The sequence below is a fragment of the Carassius gibelio genome, chromosome B21 (assembly GCF_023724105.1).
Source record: "Carassius gibelio isolate Cgi1373 ecotype wild population from Czech Republic chromosome B21, carGib1.2-hapl.c, whole genome shotgun sequence".
Lineage (NCBI taxonomy): Eukaryota > Metazoa > Chordata > Actinopteri > Cypriniformes > Cyprinidae > Carassius > Carassius gibelio.
In genome coordinates this window covers 21212378-21240212 of record NC_068416.1, presented here as the reverse complement: position 1 = coordinate 21240212, position 27835 = coordinate 21212378, and the positions used below count along the sequence as shown (strand labels likewise).

The window sequence follows — 27835 nt, the reverse complement described above, 5'->3', positions numbered from 1 at the left end:
CGAGCGCATGTGAGGGAGGGGCGGTTACGCAGTGACGAATCTCCGCAGTCAGCTGCTGTGAGTGCGCAGGACCGCTCCGCTCCGGTCTGCCAGAGACAGCAAGAGGAGGAGAGGGAGGAGAAGATACAGCACACGGGCGAACACACTCAGGAGCATCATGGCACCAATTGGATTAAAGGCGGTCGTTGGCGAAAGTAAGACCATAATGTTAAAACTCGGCTACTGAGGTTTAATATTCAACCAAATGTGCCTGCTATTTTATGATGCCTTCCCGTTGCATGTGTCACTGGTGTAAATCAGCGTTAGGTTCCCCCTGGATGCGGCTGGTTGTTTCCCTCCCATTGTGCTGAATGGGGAGGACATTACTCTCGGGATGTTGCGGATGCGCATTGTGCATCACTACATGAATAGGTTTTATTTATCATTGTATGTTGTTTAAAATGTATTAATTTATGTCACGAGAACCAGCACCAAGCAACAAAAAACCTTGATGTACCAGTGTAAAGATGGTCTATCACACAGGAACGCCCTTATTCTGCAAGGACGTTTCAGGAATTATGCAGGGCTCTGTCGAAAGACCTCTGCATTTTTGTTTTATTTTGCTCGGTTTGTTGTTTATATGCGTTATAATGATAGAATTGAGGGGATGTTTGCATAAGTCTATCTTCTAGTTCTAGAGATGAGCTCAATGTATGCGTTTTGGCAAAGCCTCACTCCTGTGATTGATCACCAGTGCATTATATTCCATTGCGTAAAGCTCCAGCTGTGAACTGATCTGCCCAGGAAGTGCCCGTGCTTTTAACATGAATGCAGCTGCCTCGCATCTCCAGATGGATCGTTAAATGGCGGAGTGGTTCATGTTTGGTTGAATAAGGGAAAATGAGAGCAAATGCGCATCCCTCAGAGGTGTATCTGTATCTGTCATGTGTAGTGCATACTAGCTGAGAGAGCGTTCAGGAACAGAATGGCGTTTAGTTCAGACAGATTGATGGAGGTTGTAGGTGCTTTCGTTTTAGAGAAATATTTTGCTTATGCAGCAGGATGTGGAGATACTAAACGGCAAGTAGCTTAGGCTATTTTATTGTAAACGTAGATCACAATCGTTACATTGACAAATTTGAATAAATAAATAAACAGTAAATAAATTACAATGAAAATATGAAATCTGCCATGTTCAAACGCCTGTTTACTACGTAATTCATTCATTTGAAAGACGCATTCAAAGTATTTTATTTGTAGCCTAATACATTTGAATAAATTGTGTACTTTAAATTTAGGCCCAACACAAATATTGTCTTCAGAATAGGAGTAATTTTTAGTCCCATTCAAAAATCCCGTTATATAAATACAGTTTATAAAATGCAATTCATAAAAAAAAAAATGTATGGGTGAGGGGAAATAATGCTGGTAAAAGTAGTTTGGCATATTTTATTTTATAATTATTATAAAATTACATTTGATGATGTTTTTTTTTAATATATAATCAATGACGAGTGAAGCAATTTTGTTTTAAAAATGTAATAAAAATTAAATAAAATACTGTCTAAAATAACTGAGGACATTTTAATTTTAAATATTTCTAAAAACATTTATCCTTTTCATCATCAGTATTTTTCATCGACTCATTATTATGCTCACATCATTCACCACTAACGCATTAAACATTCTGAGTTTGTTTTGTTTGTAATATATCGATTCCTGTTGCTGAAACACCTTATGCTAACTTCTAACTAAAAGCACAGAAAATATGACATAATAGTAAAAATGCAGTTGCATTGTCCAGTCCAAATTAAAGGCTCACGCACATAATAAATATTGACTGTAACCTGATCATTAAAAGCCATAAACGCTCCGAACACCTGCGCAGGATTCGGTCTTCCTCACACACGGGATGATGGATTGATTTTCCTGTGGTTCGGTGTGCCGTGGGTGTGTGTGTTGGTTTCACTGTCTTCTCCAGGGACATGAGATCCAGTACACAATAAAGATAGACACAGGGTCAGATAGAGAGCAAAGCCATGAGTGGAAGACTGACCAAATGCACTTACATCCTTGCTTATATTCTCATTGTCTGTTTTGATTGGTTTTTACCTTTAAAATATGCAATATTGACAGGTAGCTGTATATGCGCTGTAGGATGTAATGTAAGGGGACAGCAGGAGTACACATGGACAGCATCTGTGTGAATTACTCACAGTATTTGTTTAAAGGGTCTTTTATCTGCATGAATCTAGCTCTGAATGAACCAGTTCTTTTGTTAACCTGCCTGTTTGTTGATCCATTTTCATGAAGTGACTTTATATTAATGCCCTACTTACCAGATTTAGCCAAATGACATGTTCAGCATTCAGGGAAACTTATGATATTAATGCTGTCAAACGATTAATCGCATCCAAAATAATAGTTTTTGTTTACACAATATACACTCTAGATTTCTTGTATACCCATTAATATCACAAAGACCACTTAGAGGGAATCTCAGATATATATCCACAAACACAAAGCCTTTATGAGGGGTATATTAGATTCCTTCAGATGACAGTGTTTTAACATAACAACAAGATGAACTGACATGAGAGTCCTAGATCACAGTGTGCATACTTGTGTATGGCAAGTGAAGAGAGGACAGTCAGTGTGCCTTGCGGCAAACTGTAAGCGTGTGATGCATGCTTCACTTGAACGGAAGGCATTTATAACTCCTTAAAAGCTCAAAGAGAACTCCTTTCCTTTCATGCCAGCGTATGTAACCTGGTATGTATTAAGAAGCGTTTGTGACAATGGACATTGTTAATAGTTTTCCTAAATTCGATGGTGTGTTTTTGAAATTTTGAAGCAAAAATGTAATCATTGCATCCCTATCCAAAACACAAGCAAACCATATCTTCACACCGTGTATAAAGAACACATCAACCAGACACACACCAATATAAAAATAGAAGTTAACGATGATTAAAGGTGCTGTATGTAGGATTGACACAGAGTGGTTGAACTAGGTATTGCAGTCCAAACTTACATACAGCACCTTTAATTCTAGTGTGGATGGAAAAAGAATGAGGTCTTAAATGAAGGGCAGAGTGAAATTAAAAAGGGAGCAGCAATACAAACAAGATCTTACATATTATGAGAACAGCTTAAAACAGCTCAAGGTTGAGCAATTTTCAAGAATTCAAGACCAACTTTGACTAGCAAACCATCTAACCTTTTTATCATCCATCATGGAATAAATGCATCTTATCTCTTAGAAAAGTATAAAAATCCATTGCTTGCATTATTAAGCACTATTAGCAACAAACCAACCAGAGTGAAGGATAATTTACATGAAAAGAAATAAGCTTCTGTAGTATTCTAGATAATTTAGATGTTTGCTGACAACGGCTAATATTTTTAATCCCAAAGACCAACTGGCAAGCTTTGATCTGTGTTAAAGATGCTGTAAATAAACTCGCTGTCTAATAGTCTACTGTAAACCGGCATGTCTACTGTCTCCATGTCTGAAATGCACCACTAGCCTGTCATTATCCATGATTGCACTCGGCCTGATATCTGGGTGTTGCATTAGGTTTGTGCACAGACCAGTGTATCATCTCCAGTTTCTGCAGGCGGATGCACAGTGTACCAAAAATTGAAATTAATTATAGATTTCTGTAGATTTTATGCAGTTTTATATAATTTCTCCCTGGTGGTTACGAATGGGGTGATCTGGTTTAGGGTGCTTTTTATATTTCTGTTAATGGTAAAGAATAAAGATAATGTTTAGTTCAAGCTTTCCGCTGAGTCTCCTGGAATACATTATCCAGAATTCCTCCCGTTGAAATCCGTTTATGGCTTTCATATGAAAATGAGCCCTGAGTGGAAAGCTCTGGGGAAGATAAATCAGACCTCAGGATAAAAGATGTTGTCCCATTGAGACAAACAGAGAACTAAAATGGACTACTACAGTAAACATACTGTAAAATACAAAACATGCAGATATCTATGAGGTATGGAAATTTGAAATGAAAACATTTCCAGTTTGAAACTGTAACATGTTCAAATTTCCGAACAAAAAGCAGTGTAGGTTTTTGAGATTATATATAATATATATTTCTGAATATATATGTGAATATATACTGTTTTATCAAATGACTTACGGATGCACATTATATTTGTACCATGTTCATTATTAGTTGATATTAGTGATTTTTTGCATTTATTGGTGTCGGTTGATTATGGGTATCCACGTGCATGTTCATTTACATTTATATTACCATCTAAAAATCATATAATCTAAAAAGTTATTTCTTAACAATCTATAAAATGAGTATAAAAATAAATAAAAAATAAATAAAATGTATACCAATAGTAACTAACAACTACATAAATTTATGCAATATAATTTTAAATATCTTTATCCAATCTCAAAATTCTTTCTTGTCTAAAATTAATTTTTAATTTGTTTAGACAAAAGTATTGAATTTTTATACTGGCCTTATATCTTTTATTTGTCATAATGAAAAATATTTATATTTATAGTTATAATTTTTGTCATATCTAGATCAACCATAATTTTTATTAATCGTTAAGAATAAAAACTATTGTATTATATATAATATATTATATAGTATACAATATGTATAAAACATATATTTAATTTTTAAATATTAAATATGAACTGTATTGGTGTTGTTAAATGACTTTAAGTACATTTTTAGATAACATATCGGAGAAATGAGCGTGCACAATTAAATATTCAAGATCACCCACTACAGAAATACTAAATAAATTAAACAAATTACTGGCCCAACATGAATGATAGTTTCATTTACAATTATAGTTATTGGCATATCTGAATCTGCCTGAATTATAATATTATGCCTGGCATGAAGTCCTTTCAGCATCTCTTTTCCTTGCTCAGAAAGCTCTTCTGTGCTTTCATTGAGCGGGTGTGCTGCGTAGTGACTCAGCATGCTGAAATTCTATACCAGCAGGACAGCATCTGAGTCAATGTGTGTGTGTGTGTGTGTGCTCTGTCCTTGGACTCTGTGACGTTGGTTGGGGTTTAGCAGAGCATCTTCTGTCTGTTATACAAGGACAACATTGGATAGTCACCTTCTCTGGGGCATTATCTGACACTATGCGTGTAGACCGCACTGCAGTATGGATGAGATGCTCAGACAATACCTCTATATTAATATAAAAACTCCTTTAAGACATAAATGATTCAGTTTCTGTTTGCAATCCTACGCAGCAGATATTAATAGTAAACCTTGGTTGAAAAATAAGCGAAAATCATCAAGGTCACTGATGCAACATAAATAGAAAACATAAAACTTGAATAGTTTCTAGGTTTAGTTTTCATACCAGAAAATCAAAGCAGATTCACAAGGATATGGAAAACCACAGACTGTCTCTTTAAGGTAAATGGTCGAAAGAATCCAGAGAGACTGAGCATAAAAGTGGGTCATGAAATGAGAGTGCCCTGGGGGAGCCTGGGAATATGGAGGGTTAAATCTGCGGTGATGAGCATCTATAGGTTTTTTATTTTCTTTGCATTGACAAGAAGTACAGCTGGGTGATATTGCATTTTGACAGCGATATTTATCTCATTTTGTATTTGCTCTGAAATGGCCTGTAAGGGTGATTTAGTTTTTTTTTTAAGTAGAGGAACTGTCATTTTGAACAAATAACCAGTACAATTCAATGTAAAATTAAATACTTAATATCAACCAATACAAATAACCAACAAATATCTAATATCAACTGATAATCAATATGGTTCTGATATACTGTACATCCCTAACTAATTTTATACAAATTCCATCATTCATAAATGTTTATAGATTGCATTTAAAAAAAAAAAAAAAAAAAATCAAGCTCCTCTGGCTCCTCCCAGTGCTCCTATTGCCATTTGCAGAAATACTCCGCTACTGGTAAGAAATCAACCAATCAGAGCTGCGGTCCGTAACTTTTTTTCTGTTCAAAATTTACAAAATATATATAATAAGCGAGTACACCATGAATCCATTTTCTAAACCGTGTTTTTAGCCTGTCCTGAATCACTAGGGTGCACCTATAATAAGTGTTTATATTCTGACTATTTTAGATTGCTTCGGGGTACCGCGGCGGAGTAACCCAGTACCTTTGTGATTCTTCATAGACATAAACAGAGAGAAGTAGATCCAGCTACAATGTTCTTCTGCAAGACACAAGCAGTTCTGTTTATTAACCGCTAGATCATCAAAAGTTATCGACTGTAGCTTTAATGATAGAATGCATTCACTAAAGCACTTTAACAAGTCGTCAAGAGTATATTGTGAATTGCCTAAGACATAACCAGGAGTAAAACAGTGATTGTATCATAGAAAAACAACCTTCCTTGCTAAAGCAATCTTTGATTAAAGGTGCAAGATATGGCTTCGTTTAACCAATCATCTACTTTTATCACAAACTTCAGCTTGTGCTTAATTAAGACATCTTCATTAAGGTTAAGTATGAAGAGTGAAGAGCTGGAGTGAGATGAGACTCCATTTGGTGTACTCAGGAGAGAGGTTCAGTGTTTAAGTGAAAGAGCATGAGACAGAAACAGTGTGGTACCACATACATAAATGAATGATGCTATTGTAAACCCAAGTATTCTGTTGGCTAACATGCTTATTGCACATTCACAGTTCAGTTTAGAATGCTGTAAATCATGTTGTTATGAAATTAGGCTTACATAACTTGTTCACCAATGGGTCTTCTGCAGTGAATGGGTGCCATCAGAATGAGAGTCTAAACAGCTGATAAATACATCACGAGATTCCGCAAGTAATCCACATGTCTCCAGAAGCTGCATGTTTGTAAGAAACAAATTCATCGAGATGTTTTTAACTTAAAAATCCTTTATCCTTATTGCATTCTCCAGTAAAAAAGTTGTCTGAATCAGCAGAGAAATACACTCTTAAAAATAAAGGTGCTTCACAATGCCATAGAATAACTTTTTTTTTTTTATCTAAATGGTTCCATAAAGGACCATTAATATCTAAAAAATATTTCTGTTTCACAAAAGGTTCTTTGTGGCGAAAGAAGCTTCTTCAGATTAAAAAAGGTAAGAAAGAGATGGTTCTTTAAAAACCAATTGTTCTTTGTGGAACCAAAAATTGCTGTGAAGAATCTTTTAAGCACCTTTATTTTAAGAGTGTATGCACAAATGTATTTATTTAAACAAATAAACATACATGTTTACAACAAAAAGTTAAATGATGAATGGAGTTGTGTGGATTATTATAATGTTTTTATCAGCTGTTTGGACTCTCATGCTGACGGCACCCATTCACTGCAGAGGATCAATTTGTGACCTAGTGATGTGATTCTAAATTTCTTTAAATGTAATTTTTGGCTAAACTATACCTATGTAACTGTAAATGCAATGTAACTGCAGTGTATACATTATCATATGTGGATTGTGGAAACCTATTGACCCTATTTGGACCTTTAATTTACTGCACATAAATGGAATTTACTGTTTGATTGAATTCTAATTCTTTTGATTTGTGTCACTTTACAAAATCAGTTAAACCCAAACACATGATCAGCACTTTTCTGATAATATCAGCATTCAGCCGATCCAGCCTACAGTGACAAATAGCTGATAGACTGCGGTACATTTTATTGCCCAATATGAGGAGGAAAATAAATAAATGGAGTTCATTAACTGAGACCTGGCCTGCAGTCTGTGTGTACAGTATGATTTAATCCAATTTATTTCTACTGCACTGCAGGAATTCATCTCTTGAAAAGGTTACACATCAGCGAGGAAGCTAGGAAATCAATACATTGAGAAGTCTCTGAAAAAGAATGTAGAAAATGCATGCATGCAGGCTGATGGTGTTTTAAATGCATACTGATTAGGATTGAGCATATTGTGGATGCTGCACACTGGTGGTGGATGAGGAGATACCCCTTGACTATGTAAGCGCTTTGAGTGTCTAGAAAAGCGCTATATAAATGTAAAGAATTATTATTATTATTATTATATTGCAGGAGCCTTAGATGAGGCCGTTTGACATTCATTTTGTCCTTCCCTGTATTTTTCCTCTTCATTCGCATCAGTAACCCCCATTTGTACAGTAAAATGGTTTTTACCTCAGTCCTGGAGGCTGAACATGGGCAGAAGTGAACTCAGGCCAGTGGGTGTTGTGCTGATGTCACATGACTGGATGAAGTGTCCTCTGGAGACAGCTGAGAACGACATGACCCAGAGTATGGCTCTGAAAGCGTGTGCCCTTGGTGTTATTTTCAGTAGAAGTAGTCCTAGAAGAACACAAAAACACTTAAAGCATAGATATTTATTAAACTCATTCAGTGGAGAGTATTGGAAAGCAAGTAAATAATGCATAAGAATAAAAGATAGCCTATGTAAATCATTGTTTAAATGTTTTTTTATTTATGAATCAAAGTAAATCAAATGCAAATCAAAGTAAATCAAATGCAAATTAAACATACTGTGCATAATCTCCTAGTGTCCTTTTTTAAAATCTTTTGACAGCCTTGCCGATGACAATGTCATTTAGTATTATTTGTATACTATATGAGTTTTAGTACTTGATATTTTACATACAACATAGTATTTTGTAATATTTTAAATGAAAATGACAATTTTCAGTTTTTATTTAATTTGATTTTATTTTTACTTTTGTCATTTTCTTATTTATATAATATAATATATAAGATTTAGTAATTGGTATTTTATATACCATACAGAATTTTGAATGAGATTTTTTTTTTCAGTTTAGGTTTAGTTTTGCACTTTTGCCATTTTCTTTTGTTTGTTTAACTAATAATCTAATTAACTTCATTTTATTTTAGTTTTAGCTTTAGTCATTTCAATTTAAATGTATTTTATTACAGTTAAAGTTTTTCTTGTAATAGCTATATTTTGTTATTTTATATTTATTTCAATTAATGTTCAAAGTTTTATTTGGATTTAGTTTTTGTTTAGTTAAATTATTATTTTTAGTAGATAAATATTGTGTAACATGTTATTTTACATTAAATTATGATGCTGTCAGTTTCGATTCAAGCTGGATATTGGCTTTGGCTATCAACAAACGCATTCTGGTCAAACACTAGCATTATATATATATATATATATATATATATATATATATGTATATATATATATATATATATATACATATATATATAATGTATAATATATATTATATATATATATATATATATATATATATATATATATATATATATAATGTATAATATATATATTGTATATATATATATATATATATATATATATATATATATATATATATATATATAGCATAATATATAGATATATTATCATAGGTATTCTTGACCTGATTTTCATAGCATAAAGCATATTCTTTGTGTGCTAACTACAAAAAAGTTAAAATGAGACATTAATGAAGCTCTTCTGGGGATTTGAATTACATAAACTACTCTGAATTCTGCTGGATACAAAAATAAACATCCCACACTTTTTTCTTGTATCTGAGGCTTTTTAAGCAAAGTCATACTTTACGTATTCGAAGAACAGACATTTGACAAACACGTTTTCATTGGCACGCTTTATCAGATCGCTGTGCTCACAGTTTGATTAGCTTTGGCCCTCATTCACATAAATTGCTATTGGAATCTATGCTAAATCTCCTGTTAGCTAAACTGCCTGCTAATCCCTTCACGTTCACTAGAACCTGCTTTGTGTTTAAACACCCATAATCCATCTGGATTCGGCCAGGATTCAGTGTTTTTATCCACAGAGGAGCTTAACTCTATCACTGCACCAGCACAAATGTCAAAACCACAAAATGACCCTGAGCGCCTTTATTCTGACACTTCAACCAGATGGCTAGCAATGCAATCATGCTAATATTGGCCCCAACACACAAAAATGGTCACCTCCGCCCAATCCCCGCATGATGGGATTACTTACATCAGAGTGAGTAAGAGAGATCAGCCACAGAACAGAAACAGTTGCAGATAGAGATTCTACATAGATTCGGTTCTCAACAACCAGCTATGTTCATTTAATACTGTCTGTAAGCAGCACAAGCATGGCATCTGAACAGAGGGAGATTCTGAAGATAAAAAAAATATAAAAAATTCAATTTGCTGCCATGGCTAACGATGTCTCTGTCTCACATCTGATAGCGCCCCAGTTTACCAATCTGTGACAACTGCACTTTACAGGGAATAGTGCACACTGAATAAGTTCCCTTTCGGTTAATACAGAGCATTTTGGTTTTCATTTTTATGTGGAGTATCACCATAATACTTCATTAGGATAAGATCATGAGAAAAAAAAAGCAAACAAACACGAGGACTAATAAAAAAAGAAATTAAAAAAAGTGCATTTTAATAGTAATTGTGACTTTATTTTTCACAATTGTCTGTTTTTTCCTCATAATTGGCACTTTTATATCTGACAATTGGATTATTTATCCTTATAATTGTGACTTTATATCTTACAATTGGTCTTTTTTTCTTGTAATTGTGGCTTTATATCTTATAACGATATGACAATATCTCATAATTGTCATTTTACGTCACAATCAACACATTTCCACATAATTGTTGTCAAAATTATGACTTTATATCTCACAATATCTGTATGTATAATTTTACATAACATTTTATATACCACTCCTTATGTTTTTTTTCTTAGTATTTTCTTAGTATTTTATCTCATAGTGTGCCTAAATCACAATTGAAACTTTTTTTCTCGTAAATAAGCCTTTTTTTTTAAACCTTGCAATCTGATTTTATTTCACAACTGTCATTATTCACCCTCATAATTGTGATTTTATATCTCACAATCTGACACTATATTTCACCAATTGGATTTTTTCTTGTAATTGCGACTTTATATCTCACAACTGCTGCTTTTTCTCATAATTGTCACATTATATTTCATAATCAATGTCACAAGTGACGTTTTCTTTTCTAGTATTTCATAATTTTTTCTGGCAATCTAACTGTATATCTCAAATTTAATTTTTTCTTGTATTTGTGACTTTATAATGTATATCACAACTTCTTTTTTTCTCATAGTAGTCACTTATATCTCACAATCAAAATTTTCACATATTTCTGTCTATATCTTACCATTGTCCTTTCCTCCACCTCATATTTGGGATCCCACAATCATGACATTACATCTGAGAATTTGACTTTTACATCTCTTTACATACAATTTTTGCCTTTTTTTTGTAATTGTGACTTCATATCTCCCTGATGTGACTTTATTTCTGTGATCGGGTGGGTAATGTTTCATAAGAACCAACCTCGTCCACCTGGAGTTACATTTCTGATCTGAGTGTTAAAATTACCTGCATGACCAGATGAACTGGATTCCATGAATATGATTCTTTTACAGCAGTCAGAGTGTCTGTTTATTGAGAGGTGTGTCTATTAATTTTGAAACCGTTACCAAAAAAGCTCCGCTGCAGTAAAGCGAGAGAGATATAGAAGGCAAAATATAAAGAGATAATAAGTAAAGGACCAGCTGGCAGTCAGGCTCAGGTGTGACAAGGGGACAGCACACACACACACACACACACACACAAACACAATGCTAGAGGCTTTGTATGGCAATAGAGCAGGTGTGTGAGATGATAAAGAGAGGGATAGAGAGAGATATACATGGTGTCATAACAAATACCTTAATATTTTTGATATTGTAAGACATTTATCTGCCTCCTACACTTCAGTAGCCATTAACATCATTTACAAACCAACACACAAACTGGTTCCGGTCAAATGTAATGCAGTGTTTTGTTGTGTAAGGCACATATGTTGTGTTATAATGATTGTACGTCCTATGATGAATCTAGAGCCATTCTAAACAAAGAACAAATAAATTATGGCATCAGCTATTTACACTAAATCTAAAATACATACAGTACAACTGTTTTAAGCAAGGATGATTAAGTTGATCAAAAATGACAGAAACAATATTTATAATGTGTCCATTTCAAATAAATGCCATTCTATTGAACAAAGAATCATGTATCAGTTTCTGACACTGAACACTGCAGTAATGACTGCTGAACATTAAGCTTTCCCATCACAGGAATAAAATACACTTTAAAAAAGAAAAAAGTTATTTTAAACTGGAATGACAGCATGTATTTGTGATTTAAACATGGATATGACTAGTGAATAATATGTACGAACCACTAATATCAGAAGTTTAAAAACTTTTCTCTTCTTCCTGCAGAGATTATGAATGATGTCATCAAGAAGGTGAAGAAGAAGGGAGAATGGAAGGCAAGACAAACTCAATAACCCCATCACCATAGCAACCGCTCTATCCTTATGTCACCGCACCACAGTTTTAATATTTCATTGAGTCCCCGAGCCGCAGACAGGAAATCATTGTGATTAATAACATCCTGTTCTGCCTGTATCATGACACATGCATATCTATTTCGGTGACCATATTAATAAATAACAGTTTTCACACTGCCTGCATAAGCATAAGCAACAGACCTTTCTTTTGCATAAATGTGTGTTTTCGAGACTCTCTCATTAATCCTGCTCTCTGTTTTTCTCTGTAGGCTTTGATTGTGGACCAGCTCAGCATGAGGATGCTTTCCTCTTGCTGCAAAATGACTGATATCATGACAGAGGGCATCACTAGTAAGTCAAACCACAGTTTTTGACCACAAATGAAGTAAAAAGTTCACCTTTGCTGCCAACAACAAGCCTATGGCTCATGGGACACAACAAGAATAAACCATATATAATCTCAATTTAAACCATTTAGCATTTAACCAGCATATGTGACCAGTTTTCGTAAAAAAAATGTATTGTGCTTTATATATATATATATATATATATATATATATATATATATATATATATATATATATATATACATATTACGATTTAAGTTTAATTTAGTTTTATTTAAGTTGTAATTTTTTATTTTTATTTTTATAAATAGTGTTTCAAAGCTAATTAATTCCAGTTAGCAGCCAAGGCAGCATTTCAAGTTCAAGTTTTTCATTTTATTTCAATTAACCTAAAGGTTAATGAATATAACCCTGTATCAGAGAAGCTGCTTCTGTGACTAACTTGCTATTTCTGCTTCTACTTTTATCTCTGCAGTTGTTGAAGACATTAATAAGCGAAGAGAGCCTCTGCCTTCATTGGAGGCCATTTACCTGATCACCCCAACTGAGAAGGTACTCAAACACACTGATTTTAGTAGCTGCTAAAGACGCTAAAATAACACCCTGGAAGCGTGGAGGCGGAACCTTCACACTTTACACACTAAACATATGTCATTCACTGACACACTGAAACTCTTGCCATTTCTTCTGGCCATTTTTGTTACTATAACAACACAAAACACAGACACAGTCTTATCTGAAGCTGGTTGTATTTCTCTTACCAGTCTGTGCAGACTCTCATCAATGACTTCAAAGATCCCCATTCAGCGAAATACAAAGGGGCTCATGTGTTCTTCACTGACTGTGAGTATCTGAGGGTACTCCACTGTACTTCAAGTGCTCAGTATTAATGGGACCTCACTAAAAACTAGACTACTACATAAGCAATCAGCAAGGCAATGGTTTTACTGAATTTTACAAAAACACAATGCTATGTGACATTAGATATAAAGATGAATCAATTGATCCAGTGAATTTAATGACAGATATGAATGAATAAGTTTTTCTACCTGAATTATTTTGTAGTTAATAAAAATTGAAGGTGCTGATACAGTAAGCCTTGGTTACAAAAATAAATTAAAAGGAAATAAAATAAAATCTTAAGTGGGAAATATATAAAATAAGAAAACAATAAATGAACTTAATAACAATACACTTAAAGACTATAAAAAAAATTAAAACTGCATCCATGAGAATAAAAAATAAATAAATATAAAAGTGTAAATATACAATAAATATTGCTTCTGGATTTTATTGGAAATTTTAGTGCAGAAATGTTGCCGCTGACTTTGGATATTTTTTTACATTTAATTTCAGATATTTATATCTATATAAAATAATCTAAGTGATGTATATTATGCCAGAACTTTAATAAACTGCTGTCACTGCTCAAAATCTTATGTCAACTACCCATGTGTGTTTTTTTTAGCTTGCCCAGACCCCCTGTTTAATGATGTGGTGAAGAGCCGTGCCTCCAAGACCATTAAAACCCTAACTGAGATCAACATCGCCTTCCTGCCCTATGAGTCCCAGGTGAGGCATTTCAGGAGGGGAGAGGACAAGAGAAAAAAATACAGGAATAATGACTATCCGTATAGAGAACTACGCAGAAACAAATCAGTGAATGCAGAAATAGAGTGTTCCAGAACTGCTCTAAGGCTGGGGGGATGCATCAGGCCCACAATGCCTTGCTGCTCAGGCTGTCTGCTATGATTAATTCAGTGGAGTCAGAGGAGCAGTGCATTTCGCCTGGCGTGATGATGCTGTAAATCAACGCTTCGCAGGCTCGCTTCATTCAGCATCACGCAGCATTGGCCAATCAGAGGAGGTTATGAGAGGGAACAAGCATCAAGGGGAACCCATCTGCTGAACAGAAGGGTGGTCATGTGACTCTGTGTGTGCTGATAGGGGATGGGGAGGGGTGGATGTGAAGACCTGACTGCCTGACAGAGATTCGGCCACAGGAAACACGAAAGACAGGAAGGAAAGGAATGAAAGCAAAGACTGGAAACAACTCGCTAACTCAAAGCTCATCCCTCAGACTAGTTTGGAAACAGGAAAACATTTCATAGAATTCTGTCACAGGTCTTTTGCATGTGACATGCATACAAAATCATAAAAAAATATTTATTTATAGAATAAAATTAATTTCTAGAATTAACCAGCTGGCTCAACATCATGATGGATGATGTCATCATCTATCGGCCCAACCCTAGTTTATATAATTGTTGTTTATATAATATGATTCCAGTTTTAGATATTTTAGTATATCAAGTTAAACTAAATTAAAAGGAAAAATGTTGCATTGGCAACTTGCGCAAGTAAAATTAAGCTTCATCTGTATTTTTCTATGCCAAAATGGCACATTAAAAACGAAGCAAAAAGGTACAAAATGCCAGTTGATCACTTTGCCTGTCCACATTACTGCTCTATCAGAAACGAGTATGAATGTGTTTTCAGGTGTTCTCCTTGGACAACCCTGATGCCTTCCAGAGTTTCTACAGCCCTCATAAGACACAGCTGAAGAACCCTGTGATGGAACGGTTGGCAGACCAGCTGGCCACACTGTGTGCCACACTGAAGGAATACCCTGCCGTCCGATACCGAGGGTAAGGCACGGAGAGTCTCTTAATTACTGAGAACCAAATAGCCTTTTAATAATCTTTATAACTGATCTGTTCCTGATGATACCGTTTCACATTATGCAATCATATTTATCCATTGTACACACACTTACAGCAGGAACTAGTGTAGAAGACAGATGCCCAGTCATCTCTGGATCAGATTGCAGGAAGTGGCTGCTCGTCAGGATCAACAGAGCTGTCTCACGTTTTGTCTCTCTGCTCTAATACTCTGATTTTCTATGTACAGGGAGTATAAAGATAACGCCACTCTGGCTCAGCTGCTTCAGGACAAACTGGACGCCTACAAAGCAGATGATCCCACAATGGGGGAGGTGAGTGGCACATCTCAGTTACTGCACTGCAGAGAGAGAGAGAGAGAGAGAGAGAGAGAGAGAGGAGTTCATACATGTACATGTGAATATGCTAGAAGAAGGGGTACACGAGCAAGGGAAACATAAGCAGCTTTCAGCGGGATCTTGGATAGATTCGGATTTTGTTAAACCCATAAAACAGAAATTATGACTTCAGAATATCAGGGCTGTCAAAGAAATCAAGCATGAAACCAATTTTCAATCTTCACTATCCTGGTCTTATTGTGGACAAATCCTTGAATTGGATTCATGTTAATCAGAATGGCTTGTGCTCATCGTGGAGCAATAGTAGATTTTTTATCTTTCTGCAGGGTCCAGACAAGGCTCGCTCTCAGCTCATTATTCTGGACCGAGGTTTCGACCCTGTCTCTCCTGTCCTGCACGAGCTCACCTTCCAGGCTATGGCCTATGACCTGCTGCCCATCGAGAATGATGTCTACAAGTGAGTGAAATAAATAAATATATTTAAACTTATTTTTAAAATAATATTTATTGTATTAAATGTTTATATTTATATATGATATTATATAACATTAATATTATATAATATAATATAAAACAATAGAAAATCATAATTATAATACATACACTAATATGTAAAATATTTCATAATACAATCTAAAATAATAATTATAATGCATTTATGTAAAATATTTCAAATGTATATTAATAAACATTTATTTTTAAATAATATTTACTAAAAGTGAGCTTATTTTATTATTATATAAATTTAGTATAATATCACAAAATGATAATTAAATTATATATATATATATATATATATATATATATATATATATATATATATATATATATATATATATATATATATATATATATAAATACAAAAATACTTTTTTTTTACATTTGACATTATGAGGGTCAGTTATTCGAAATTGAGATTTATACATCATATGAAAGCTAAATAAATAAGTTGACAATAAATTGGCCGAGATACAACTATTTGATAATCTAGAATCTGAGGGTGCAAAAAATTACAATATTGAGAAAATTGCCTATAAAGTTGTCCAAATGAAGTTCTTAGCAATGCATATCACTAATCAAAAATTACGTTTTGATTTATTCACAGTAGGAGATTTACAAAATATCTTCATGGACCATAATCTTTATCTAATGTCCTAATGATTTTTGGCATAAAAGAAAAATCAATCATTTTGACCCTTACAATGTTTTTTTGGCTATTGCTAAAAATATATCCCAGAGACTTAAGACTGATTTTGTGCTCCAGGTTCACATATGTAAACTATTTAAAATGTATATAAATAAACATTTATTTTAAAATTATTTACTAAGTTAACTAATTATAGTATTACACATTCTTTCATAAATATATGATCATATAATAAAATATTAAATAACAATTAAAAACACATTTAAAAACAGAAAATGTGCTGCCATGCAGCATATGAATTATTACAAAGGGATCATTAACAAATACTTTCATTAATTGACCAAGGACAGTAATAGAATAGAATAGAATAATCATTTGTTTGATTTGACTCTGGTAGGTATGATACCAGTGGGATGGGAGACTCCCGTGAGAAGGAAGTGCTACTGCATGAAGACGATGACCTCTGGGTAGCACTACGGCACAAACATATTGCTGAGGTCTCACAGTGAGTAAAACCTTACATTTTTTGTCCTTAAAGGGATAGTTTACCTTCAATTGCTGGTTCCCATTGACTTGCATAGTGTATTTTTTTTCATACCATGGAAGTCTATGTGGACCAGCAACTGAAGCTGAACTATAATTTTAGATCTGGTTTTCCTGTTATATTCTCCGTCTGTAAATGGTGACATCCGTGTTCTCTCCCTCCTTTCTCATTTCCCTTGCTCACAGGGAGGTGACGCGCTCCCTGAAGGAGTTTTCTGCTAGTAAACGGATGAATACTGGGGAGAAGGTACGCTGGAGTCCGGCTGAGGGAGAAGGGCTTGGAGGAGAGAATAAATGAGGAGTAGAATAGAGAGAATACTGTAGCGTGGGTGAAGGAGGATAGCCTGGCAGATGAGATTGCGCTGGCAGATGTGATGGCTGACTCGTGTGAAAGCACTCTGATGCTACAACAGAATTAGTGTCGATTGACTTACTGACACAGCACAAGCCAACACACATACACACACATTTCTGCTGTTATGTACTATACTATATGCAATAGTGTATAGTCTCACAAAATAACAGCTTTTATATTGCGTCATATCTGTGTCCCTAATTTGGCCTACTGGATCTGAGACATGTCTGGAGGCAGCGTCTGACATCAGTTTTGCTCTCCTTTCTGAGAAAGTCCTGTGTTTCTTCCAGACCACTATGAGGGACCTGTCTCAAATGCTGAAGAAGATGCCGCAGTACCAGAAAGAGCTCAGCAAGGTAAGAGAGCTCAAAACACACGTGCAATCAGCCAAAGAAGACCAAACAAAACCTCATGGGAATTGCAGTTCCAATATTTACCTCACCGACCCTTAAAATCTCTGCCCCTCTAGTACTCGACCCATCTGCAGCTGGCCGAGGACTGCATGAAGCACTACCAGGGAACCGTAGACAAGCTATGCCGTGTAGAACAGGTACAGTTTCACCACAGACACATTACTGAAAAACCGTTGCGTATTCCAGTTTCATGAATTATGTTTCACACAATGATTTTAACATTCACGAAATGTGATATTATTATTTATAATATAAGGTTGATTACAGTTTTAAGTACAATACAATATTTATTCTATTGGAAACTAGTGCTAAAAAAGTAAAAAAAATATTTGCCCTTAAAAATTCTTATATATATATTTTAGAAGTGTTTGGTGCGCAGGTTTCACTCTCCTCGTTCCTGTGCGGTGTGATGCTCCACTTAATATTGCATTCTGCTCATGTACCACTCATGCTATCTATCTATCTATCTATCTATCTATCTATCTATCTATCTATCTATCTATCTATCTATCTATCTATCTATCTATCTATCTATCTATCTATCTATCTATCTATCTATCTATCTATCTATCTATCTATCTATCTATCTATCTATCTATCTATCTATCTATAACAAACATAATATTGTTCATTGTTGGAATAAAGATCCTGATTTCATTTTGTTATTTGATTCATTATTTTGACTGTAATAGGACTAAAAAGTGCAGTTATCATCCACCCCATCTCTATTTTTGGCTTCTAGAAGACAAAAAAGACATTTTTCATGGCTGTTCATTCTATTTCTATGGTGTAGGCTGAAAGCAACCAAAGTAATAGGTGGTGGGGAGGGAACTATAACACACGAGCTGCTCGGAGAAGTTACCCACCTGGTCACGATTTATTTCCAATGAGGGGGTGAGCAGAGCGGTGAACGGGTGCAATGTAACTGAGTCAACGAGTATGGAGTGCGTGTCTAAAAGCTGTGCACCAAGAACTCGTCTATATCATCTTTACCAGATCCACCACTGATTGAATGAATCTAACTATGTTAATAAAGGGCATATCATTTTAGTTTTAATGCTTCCAGTGTGCCAAGCATAATTTATGAGGTGCGCTCTGTAACCCGACAGGATCTCGCTATGGGAACAGACGCAGAGGGTGAGAAGATTAAAGACCCCATGAGGGCCATCGTGCCAATCTTGCTGGACACCAACGTCAGCACCTACGACAAGATCCGCATCATCCTGCTCTACATTTTCCTTAAGAATGGTTAGAGAGCCTTTTGCAGCCATTTTCTACCTCACTTTGTTTCTCAGTGCCCAGATCAGCCATTTTATAACATGTGTGTCGTGTGTTGCAAAACAGGGATCACGGAGGAGAACCTTAACAAGCTGATTCAACATGCCCAGATCCCTCCTGAGGACAGTGAGATCATCACCAACATGGCTCATTTGGGTGTCCCAATCATCACGGATGTACGCTGTCTGATTTGCATCCTGTGTTTCTGTGGCGGTTCGAGGAGTTTCTCTGACCTGCCATTTTTTGTTTCTGTATGCTGCAGTCTACTCTCCGCAGAGGCAAGAAGCTTGATCGTAAGGAGCGTGTGAGCGAGCAGACCTACCAGCTTTCTCGCTGGACCCCACTCATCAAGGACATCATGGAGGTCAGTCCTGATTTATAAAGTTTGACAGTAACTGTGTGTAGATTGTGTCTTAAGGTTAGTGAATCTTGTTGCAGGATGCTATCGATGAGAAGCTGGACACCAAACATTATCCGTACATCTCAACACGCTCGTCCTCTTCCTTCAGCACCTCTGCAGTCAGGTACACACACTCACTCGATTTGGATTTTTAGGCTCGCTTCAAATAATTTGGAATTTGAGTTGACCACTACTACAGGAAGTTCAAATGGAACGACAGGAAGACGAATTTAATAAACTGCAGAACAATTGATCAAATTAGGAATAAAATTAGCAAGAAATTATTTTCAGGTGCTTTGTTTCTTTCTGGGTTCTTTGACAATGTTCCATAAAATAAGTAAAAAACTTAAAGTTAATTTTTGAATGACAAGTACCTCAATAAAATACAAATGTATTATATTTGGCACTTTATGCTTATTAGAAATATATTATAAAAAAGTATAATAAAAATACAATATATACATATCTAATGTTTCTGGTATTATCTTATATGATGTATACATTGTTTATGATGTTTATAGATAATTCCATTTGAAAATGTGTTAATCTGCCAAACGTAGTTATATCTTAATTTTACTGTCGTACAGTAAGGTTCAACATGAGTTAACACAATTAGATAACTAGCAATAGAAATAATTCTGAAGCATTTATTAATCTTAGTTAAATGTTAATTTCAACATTTATTTATAAATAATTGAAATAACTGAAAGTTGTATTTTTTCTTAACTAACCTTAGCAAAGATGAATAAATTCTGTAACAAATGTATTGCTCATTGTTAGTTAATGGACTAACTAATGGGACCCTACTGTAAAATATTACTTTTTAATTATTTTTATCATTCATTTTAAATCCAAGAAAATTTGAACAGTGTGTGTGTTAAAATAAAATAAAAACACACACACTAAAACCCCAATACATGCATGTTTGTATTGCACAGTTCAAAAGATAGAAGCAGCTTGGATCAATAATCATTTGTGCACTGAGGGGTGGGGAGAACATTGAGATCAATATCTCGATTGGTGGGTGGCGCGACGTGAGGTGGGGGTGAACACCAAGTCGTTTTCAGAAGCAGTGGAAACTGGGATATTTCCTCAGGGTCAGCAATAATGATCCCACTGCACTGTTCTGCGTTCAGGACAAACAAACGAGCACAGCTCTTGTAAACAGTAGCAGAGACAAAGCAGGACAACCCTGACTCTCACAGAAGGAGAACTGGGATCTGATGGGTCCCATTGCATAGCTATTGATTAGACTCGAGATCACCAGTGTTTACGCCAATTTACTCTCTCATTGTGCTTGCAAATAACTCTGTCGTTCCTTAAAGGGAAAGTTCTTACAAAAATGAAAATTCTGCCATCATTTACTCACCCTCAAGTTGTTCCAAACCCGTATGAATTTCTTCTGTCGAACACAAAAGATGATGTTAGTAGCTACAGTAATAAGTATTTTTTTCCATACTATGGAAGTCAATGGCGACCAGAGTTAAATGTTTCTACCTGTGGTGTCTAGTCTTCATAGTCTTCGTAATGAGTAAAACAGTGCAGTCTGTAACAAATATCTTCTTTCGGTTTGACTGTACGTTGAAGTTGACATGCATTCATATGTTCTTTCCATGGCAGTGCTCGATATGGCCACTGGCACAAGAACAAAACCCCTGGAGAGTACCGTACGGGCCCTCGCATCATGGTCTTCATTATTGGGGGCGCGTCCTTTAGCGAGATGCGCTGTGCCTATGAGGTCACACAGGCTAATAGCAAATGGGAGGCCATCGTTGGTGAGTCTGCACAGGGTACTTCTAAAAGTCACTGTAAATTAAAGCAACCACCCTTTAAAGCTTGACTGATATGTTTATATTTATCTATACATGTGTTTTTGTCATATAATATGTGTAATCAGACTGGCAAATCTATATTTTTCCTGTGCTCTTGTCTTGTACATGTCATGTTTTAACTGCTTTTAAATTGCAGTCGTGAGCCTCTGATGTGTTCATAAGTCTATGTTCGTAAGTTCTTCTTTTTGTGTGTCTTGTGTGCGTGTGATAAGGTTTGTGCACTTGTGTTTAGAATTGTCTTTTGAACTGACTTTTTAGGCCTATGGCAGCCAAAAAGAGTAGGTGTTCACACTGCTCATAAAATAATCAAAAGAAATCATGATAATCTAAAGAAATGGTTCACCCAAAAATGTACTTATCCTCAGGCCGTCCAAGAGTGTTTCTTCATCAAATATGGCATTACATCATTTGCTCGCCAATGGATCCTTGCAATGAATGGGTGCCATCAGAATTAGAGTACAATCAGCTGATAAAAACATCACCATCAACACCACTCTAGTCAATCAATGTCTTATGAAGTGAAAAGCTGCATGTTTGTAAGAAACAAATCCATTATTAAGACGTTTTCAAAATGTCTTGAAGATTTTGATGCTTTTATCAGCTGTTTGGACCCTCATTCTGACGGCACCCATTCACTGCAAAGGATCCACTGGTGAGCAAGCAATTATAAATATTTAAATATCTTAAATGGCCTGAGGGTGAGTATTTTTTCTTTATTGGGTAAACTATTATGAGTTCTCATTAAAATTATTGACTTTTGGTAACTTCAACATACTGTCAGTGCGAACTGCCCTTTAGAAGTGAATTTTAAAGTATCAGTCTGTTGTTTTCCAGAAGAAATTTGAGCAGTGAAGATTTTTACATTAACGCTGAATTTCCAATTGGGCAACTTACCAATTTATCCAAATGGCTATTGGGCAACTTACCAATTTTTGTCCAAGCATGAGGTCTATTAGAGATGGACAATGCATCTGAAGGACCTCCATGGGACAATTGGAATTAATATTTTTAGTTGATTGAAGGTGGCCTAAGATTTCTTGAGTCTTCCATCACTGATACATCCACCCCGAGCTTCCAAAAATATTTTTTTGTCAGGGTTTTTTCTTTTTGTATAGGATGATATTTCTGAAAAATCAAGATCTACAAATGCTGGAAATGGTATTTAACCCTATTTTGCCCCCATAAAGATTAACGGTGGTGAAAGAACGTGAGGTGCGGTGTGAGATTCATTCTGAGCGTGAAGCCACCTTTGTTCCTCCGCAGGTTCTACTCACACACTCACCCCAACCAAATTTCTAATGGACCTGCGGCACCCTGACTTCCGAGAATCCACTAGGGTGTCCTTTGAGGACCCTGTCCCCTCAGACGAGTGAGAGAGAGAAAGAGGGAAGGGTGGGAGAGAGAAAACACACTCTGACAAAGTAAAGGCAGCCGAACAAAGAAACCCTTTCTGAACCCCCACAGCACAAGGGCTTTCTTTTCTTGCTCCTGTTACCACACTCCACCGTTTTACTACGCCACCACGCCTCAGGGATGGGTGTCCGGCTCCTGCCTCCAATCTGCAAGTCTCACTCAGGCTCCGCCTTCTACTGGGACCAGCCAATATTGAACTGCTGAATGCCTCATTCAGAACTGCAGTGGGTGGAGCCTTTTTTTGAGTGACAGATGCAGTAGGAGTCCTGACCCCATCCCTGTAGAACCGCATCCTCTCAGTTGGGTGGATTAAACTGCATTCTCCTCAATATGCGCCTTTTAATTCAATGATGTCTCCTCATCCGACTAAAAAGGGCTTTCTCCATTTGCCCTCCCAAATATAAATAATTTGTTAAAGCTTCATTTTCCCGCAGATTTAATCTACCCTTAAGACTCACCATATTCCGATTATTTCTGAATAACAATCTAAGACAATCACTCATATTAACGTTGTTTTTCCCCCTCTGGAGAGGTAATTGATGCCAATTGCAGGATAATTTGTTTTTGTTTTTAATCTAGTTCCTCAAACTACCTCACATCACGTCTACATGACCAAGTGGCCGTCTGCAAAGAATATATGTTAAAATGACTTCCGCCAGACAGTGACTGGCACTTTTCCTTCTGTATAATTCTTCTGCAGATGCCAACACTTGTTCTTCAGATATGCTTTAGCACTAACGCTTTCCCCAAACATTAACATTTTGAAACTAACTAGTTTGGGCCCTGGCTATGTCATTTTTCAGAAACCTTCATGTTATGCCTCAGGTGCTGGTTTTTTTGCATTAAATTTAACTTACTATACTATTAAAACAACTCATGGTAATCAATCAATGCAATTTGTGGTTCATGACTGGTACTTAGAAATAGAGGATGTTTTGAACAAGCTTAGCTACACTTTATATTACAACACTGTAATTCCTGTGCATGCTTGTGGTTACATTAAATGTTATGAATTATTTATTTAATTCATTTAAAACATACTATTAGTTGTCTTTGCTCTTAAAAGAATGTTCTGGGTTAAATACAAGTTAATGACATGCTCTCAGTTACAACAGGAAATCATTTTAACTCATTTGGGAGAACTTGCTAAACTTGCATTCACAGTAATGCTCTTGAAATGGAAGTCTATAGGGCATTACACTGTAATAATCATCAAATACAGTATGCACAGTTCTGAAAGTACAACCATAAGACTTAAACATTCTATGTATACCTTTTACCTTAGTCTATGCAATCCCCTTTGGAATACCTTGCCCCATAGACTTCCATTGTAAGAGCATTGCAGCACAATTATGTCAAGGTTTTGACAAACAAATGGACGAGTCAGATTGTTTTCTGTAGTAATCGTAAATACTGTTGATAGTGATTAACTTGTATTGAACCCAGAATTTTCCTTTAACCCAGTTACAAGCTTCTCCCAAGTATTACAAAGAATAGATAACATTTATAAGCCAACAAATGCACACAAATGAGGTCCTGTAATACAAAGTGTCTTTTCAAACACCTTTACTGACTAAACCATTGTTCAAGAATGATCATTGCTTAACCCTATCAAGTATCCATCACTCAAGTGTCAGGCTGCTAAAGCTATATCCCTTTTGTTTTCCCCTTTTTCTGTTGGTTTTTCGTGTTCGTAAATGATCACACCATATGCAGTATGCCAGTCCTAACCCATACTGCAACATGAAACACTTCTTGACTGTTCCAGCCATTATTGATCAATAATATGGTTTGTTTTCATGGATCTTTAGTTTAGACCCGCTCATCTAGATGAAGAGCTACAAATCACATTGTGAATCTGATTAGCGATTAGCAAAACTGCGTGTTTGCATTTACTTGGCCCAGAAGATTATATCAGATGCAGTCACAAGGCAATTTAGTTGCATGTTCAAAGCAACTACACATTCAGTTCTACTCCTTCAGCAATGTTAGATTCATTTGCCTCTTTCTGTAGGCAACCACCACTGGTTTAAGCGAACATGACATTCATTATCAAGTGTTTTTAATCACTGAAGTAGTGGGAACATGCAGCTTTGCTAAAGATATATTAGGATAGACATTTGTTCCACAGAGCACCAAAAATCTAAATTATTTCAGTGCATACCCATGTTTGTTTTTGTTGTTTTTGAGATGACCCTGTGGCACAAATGCTTTTGGATAGTTTGAATGTCCAGTATTTGTGATGTGTTAGAATTGTGTCTTCAGCTTAATATCTAATCAAATTTAAATATTTCCTTATTTTGCAATTTTAACATTTTTAGATTCAAAACAAAATCTTGATAAATCAATATGATGTTTTTTTAAGGGTTGGGTAAGATTTTTTTCATGTTTTTGAAAGTATCTTAAACTCACCAGGGCCAGATTTATTGCTTAAAACTAAAGTAAAACCTGTAATATTGTGAAATATTGAATGAATGGGTTTCTATTTTAACCTGAAATCATTGTAATATTCTGATTTGCATGTGCAAGAAACATTTCTAATTTATTATAACAGTTGGACAAGGTTGTGCAACTTAATATATTTGTTGACACAATGGTATATACACATACTTTTTAAGTATTCTTGAATGTAAATTTGAAAAGACAATTAAAAAATTCACATTATAAATGTTTTTACTCTCACTTTAGATCAATTTAATTTGTCCTTGTTTAATAAAAAAAAAAAAAAAAAAATCTTCCTGACCCTTTTTGACTTTTGAACGGTAATATATATATATATATATATATATATATATATATATATATATATATATATATAAAGATAGATACATGGCTGAAAACACATTTTATAGTTAATCTCAGCATATGTATAAATGTAATGAGTTTTCTCTTTGTTTGTCTCCTCGGTGCTCATCTACGCAGGTTCGACCCATATCACCGGCCCCACCCAGCTTCTGGACGCCCTCAAGGCCATGAACAAACCCGATGAGGAGCAGACAAGCTAAAATCACAACTTCCTTGCCCCAAACCCCATCGCTCCCAGTTACCCTCTCCCTCCCTTCATCCGTCGCCCTGTAAATCGCACTCGCTCCTATATAAATCGTGTATGCATCTTGCTTGAGACAAAAGAAAATAAAAAAATAACTGAACAGGAGATTGGTGACAAGTCAAAAAGAATATTCTATAAATTTATATATATTTAAATATATATAAAGTTGAAATAAAAGAATAATTGTAAGTATTCTTCTGTTTTACAATGGATGCAAACGAATAGACTGTCAAACTGAGTTTTTGTTTTGCCATTTCAAAACCTGAAAGTACCAAATGTAATATCGTATGTTATGGAACCTGCTATAATGTGTACATGCGATTGTTCCTTATTTAACTTTGGTGTTTTTTCTTTTCTTTCTTTAAAAAAAAAAAAAAAAGTAGTTGGGGGTGGGACTGGCTTGTATGCAAATAGACCAGTGAGGCAAATTGATGCATATCACTTCCTACACTGAAGGCTTAACTGCCGCCCGGTTTAGATGCTTGGGTTTAATTGTTGTTTCATTTTAGGTGTGCATGCCATGGACGCTACTATGTGGCCCTTTTGACATGTTTTAAAATGCTGGAATAAAGTTAAAAATATATAAAATACACGTTAAGATTTGAAAAAATGAAACAATGAGCATCTTCTGGGACTCCAGTGATGACGAGGAAGGAGGCGTAACAGATCAAAGCCTCAAGCTGTAAAAGTGAAAGAGACACTGTACATGTCACCCTCCGGGAGCATTTACTCTCCATCTCCTTTTCTTTTCACGTCTCCTTCAACAGAGACCTCATGGTTTAGTGTGAAGAAGGCCGTTGCTTGCAGATGTTTAAGGAATTCAAAAAAAGGGCCAGTTGTATTTCAGTATTGTATCTCGTCCGATTAAGTCTCATCATTGGTTAGTAAACTATGTTTAACCTGGGACATGCACTGAGTAGCGTGTTGTTGTATGCCATATGGTACTGTTTTTTCGTCTCACTGTTGACTGGTGAAAATTTCTGACTGTGATGTAGTAAAACTTTCCTTTGCCAATGTGAAGCCACTGTGTTTGTGACGTATTAGCTGTAGCTGTAGTGATAAACTGGGAAAAATAGGTAATATCTATCTTTCGTTTGTCCGTCTGATCGTTTCTTTCTGGTGCACTGTTATATCTTCCACTGGTGAATGGCTTTGCAAGGAAACGCAACACCCCTTTTTAATGTTTCGGTTTCAGTTTCCTCTGTTCTGGCAGAAAGGTTGTATATTGCACTACCGTGTTTTTTTGTGATGCGAACGCTTCTATGGTTCCCGCTCTTCTTTTAAATGATTACCTTCATTTGGGTTTGCTGTTGTATAGCTGTGTCGACTGGATTGATTTCTATTCAATTCATTTTTTCTGAGAATCTCAATAAATAAGAACGTAGTCCGTCCTACACCCGTTGGTCTTACTGGGATTCTATGTTTGCGAGTGTTGAAGCACAAACTAAAGTATACTTCATGTATAGGCTGTCTAATAAATTGGCTTCCATTACAAATATGCAATCAGTACATTTTTGTGGCGTGCTCTGTACATTATTTTCCTCTGGACTACAATAGTCTAATTTTTTCTTGTATGAACAAAACTACATTGATTTATATTATAATGTATGATTTAAAACAGGGTTCCAAAACAGTTTGACCACTGAATTGATCCGTTTTTTTTTTTATATTATGCAGATGATTTAATACATATTTAATGCCTGTTATTTGCAGCTTTTCCATGATCGTGGGAACCCTGTTTTATATCAAAT

General features: G+C 35.4%; 1 protein-coding gene across 2 annotated transcripts; it reads left to right on the top strand.

Moving 5' to 3' along the window:
- The first annotated feature begins 39 nt into the window (after window positions 1-39).
- Window positions 40-27580, top strand: LOC127986518 (syntaxin-binding protein 1-like). Of its 2 annotated transcripts, XM_052588797.1 has the most exons (20): window positions 40-194; window positions 12218-12267; window positions 12558-12639; window positions 13111-13187; window positions 13400-13478; window positions 14104-14207; window positions 15135-15283; window positions 15546-15630; window positions 15981-16111; window positions 17199-17306; window positions 17531-17591; window positions 17990-18055; window positions 18169-18249; window positions 19222-19360; window positions 19457-19566; window positions 19653-19754; window positions 19829-19914; window positions 21411-21565; window positions 22886-23043; window positions 25958-27580. In XM_052588797.1, the coding sequence occupies exons 1-19, from the start codon at window positions 158-160 to the stop codon at window positions 22993-22995; spliced, it is 1812 nt and encodes a 603-aa protein (XP_052444757.1). In that variant the 5' UTR covers window positions 40-157; the 3' UTR covers window positions 22996-23043; window positions 25958-27580. The 2 variants fall into 2 exon arrangements, with proteins under 2 accessions (XP_052444757.1, XP_052444758.1); XM_052588798.1 differs by lacking the exon at window positions 22886-23043.
- The last annotated feature ends 255 nt before the right edge of the window (window positions 27581-27835 follow it).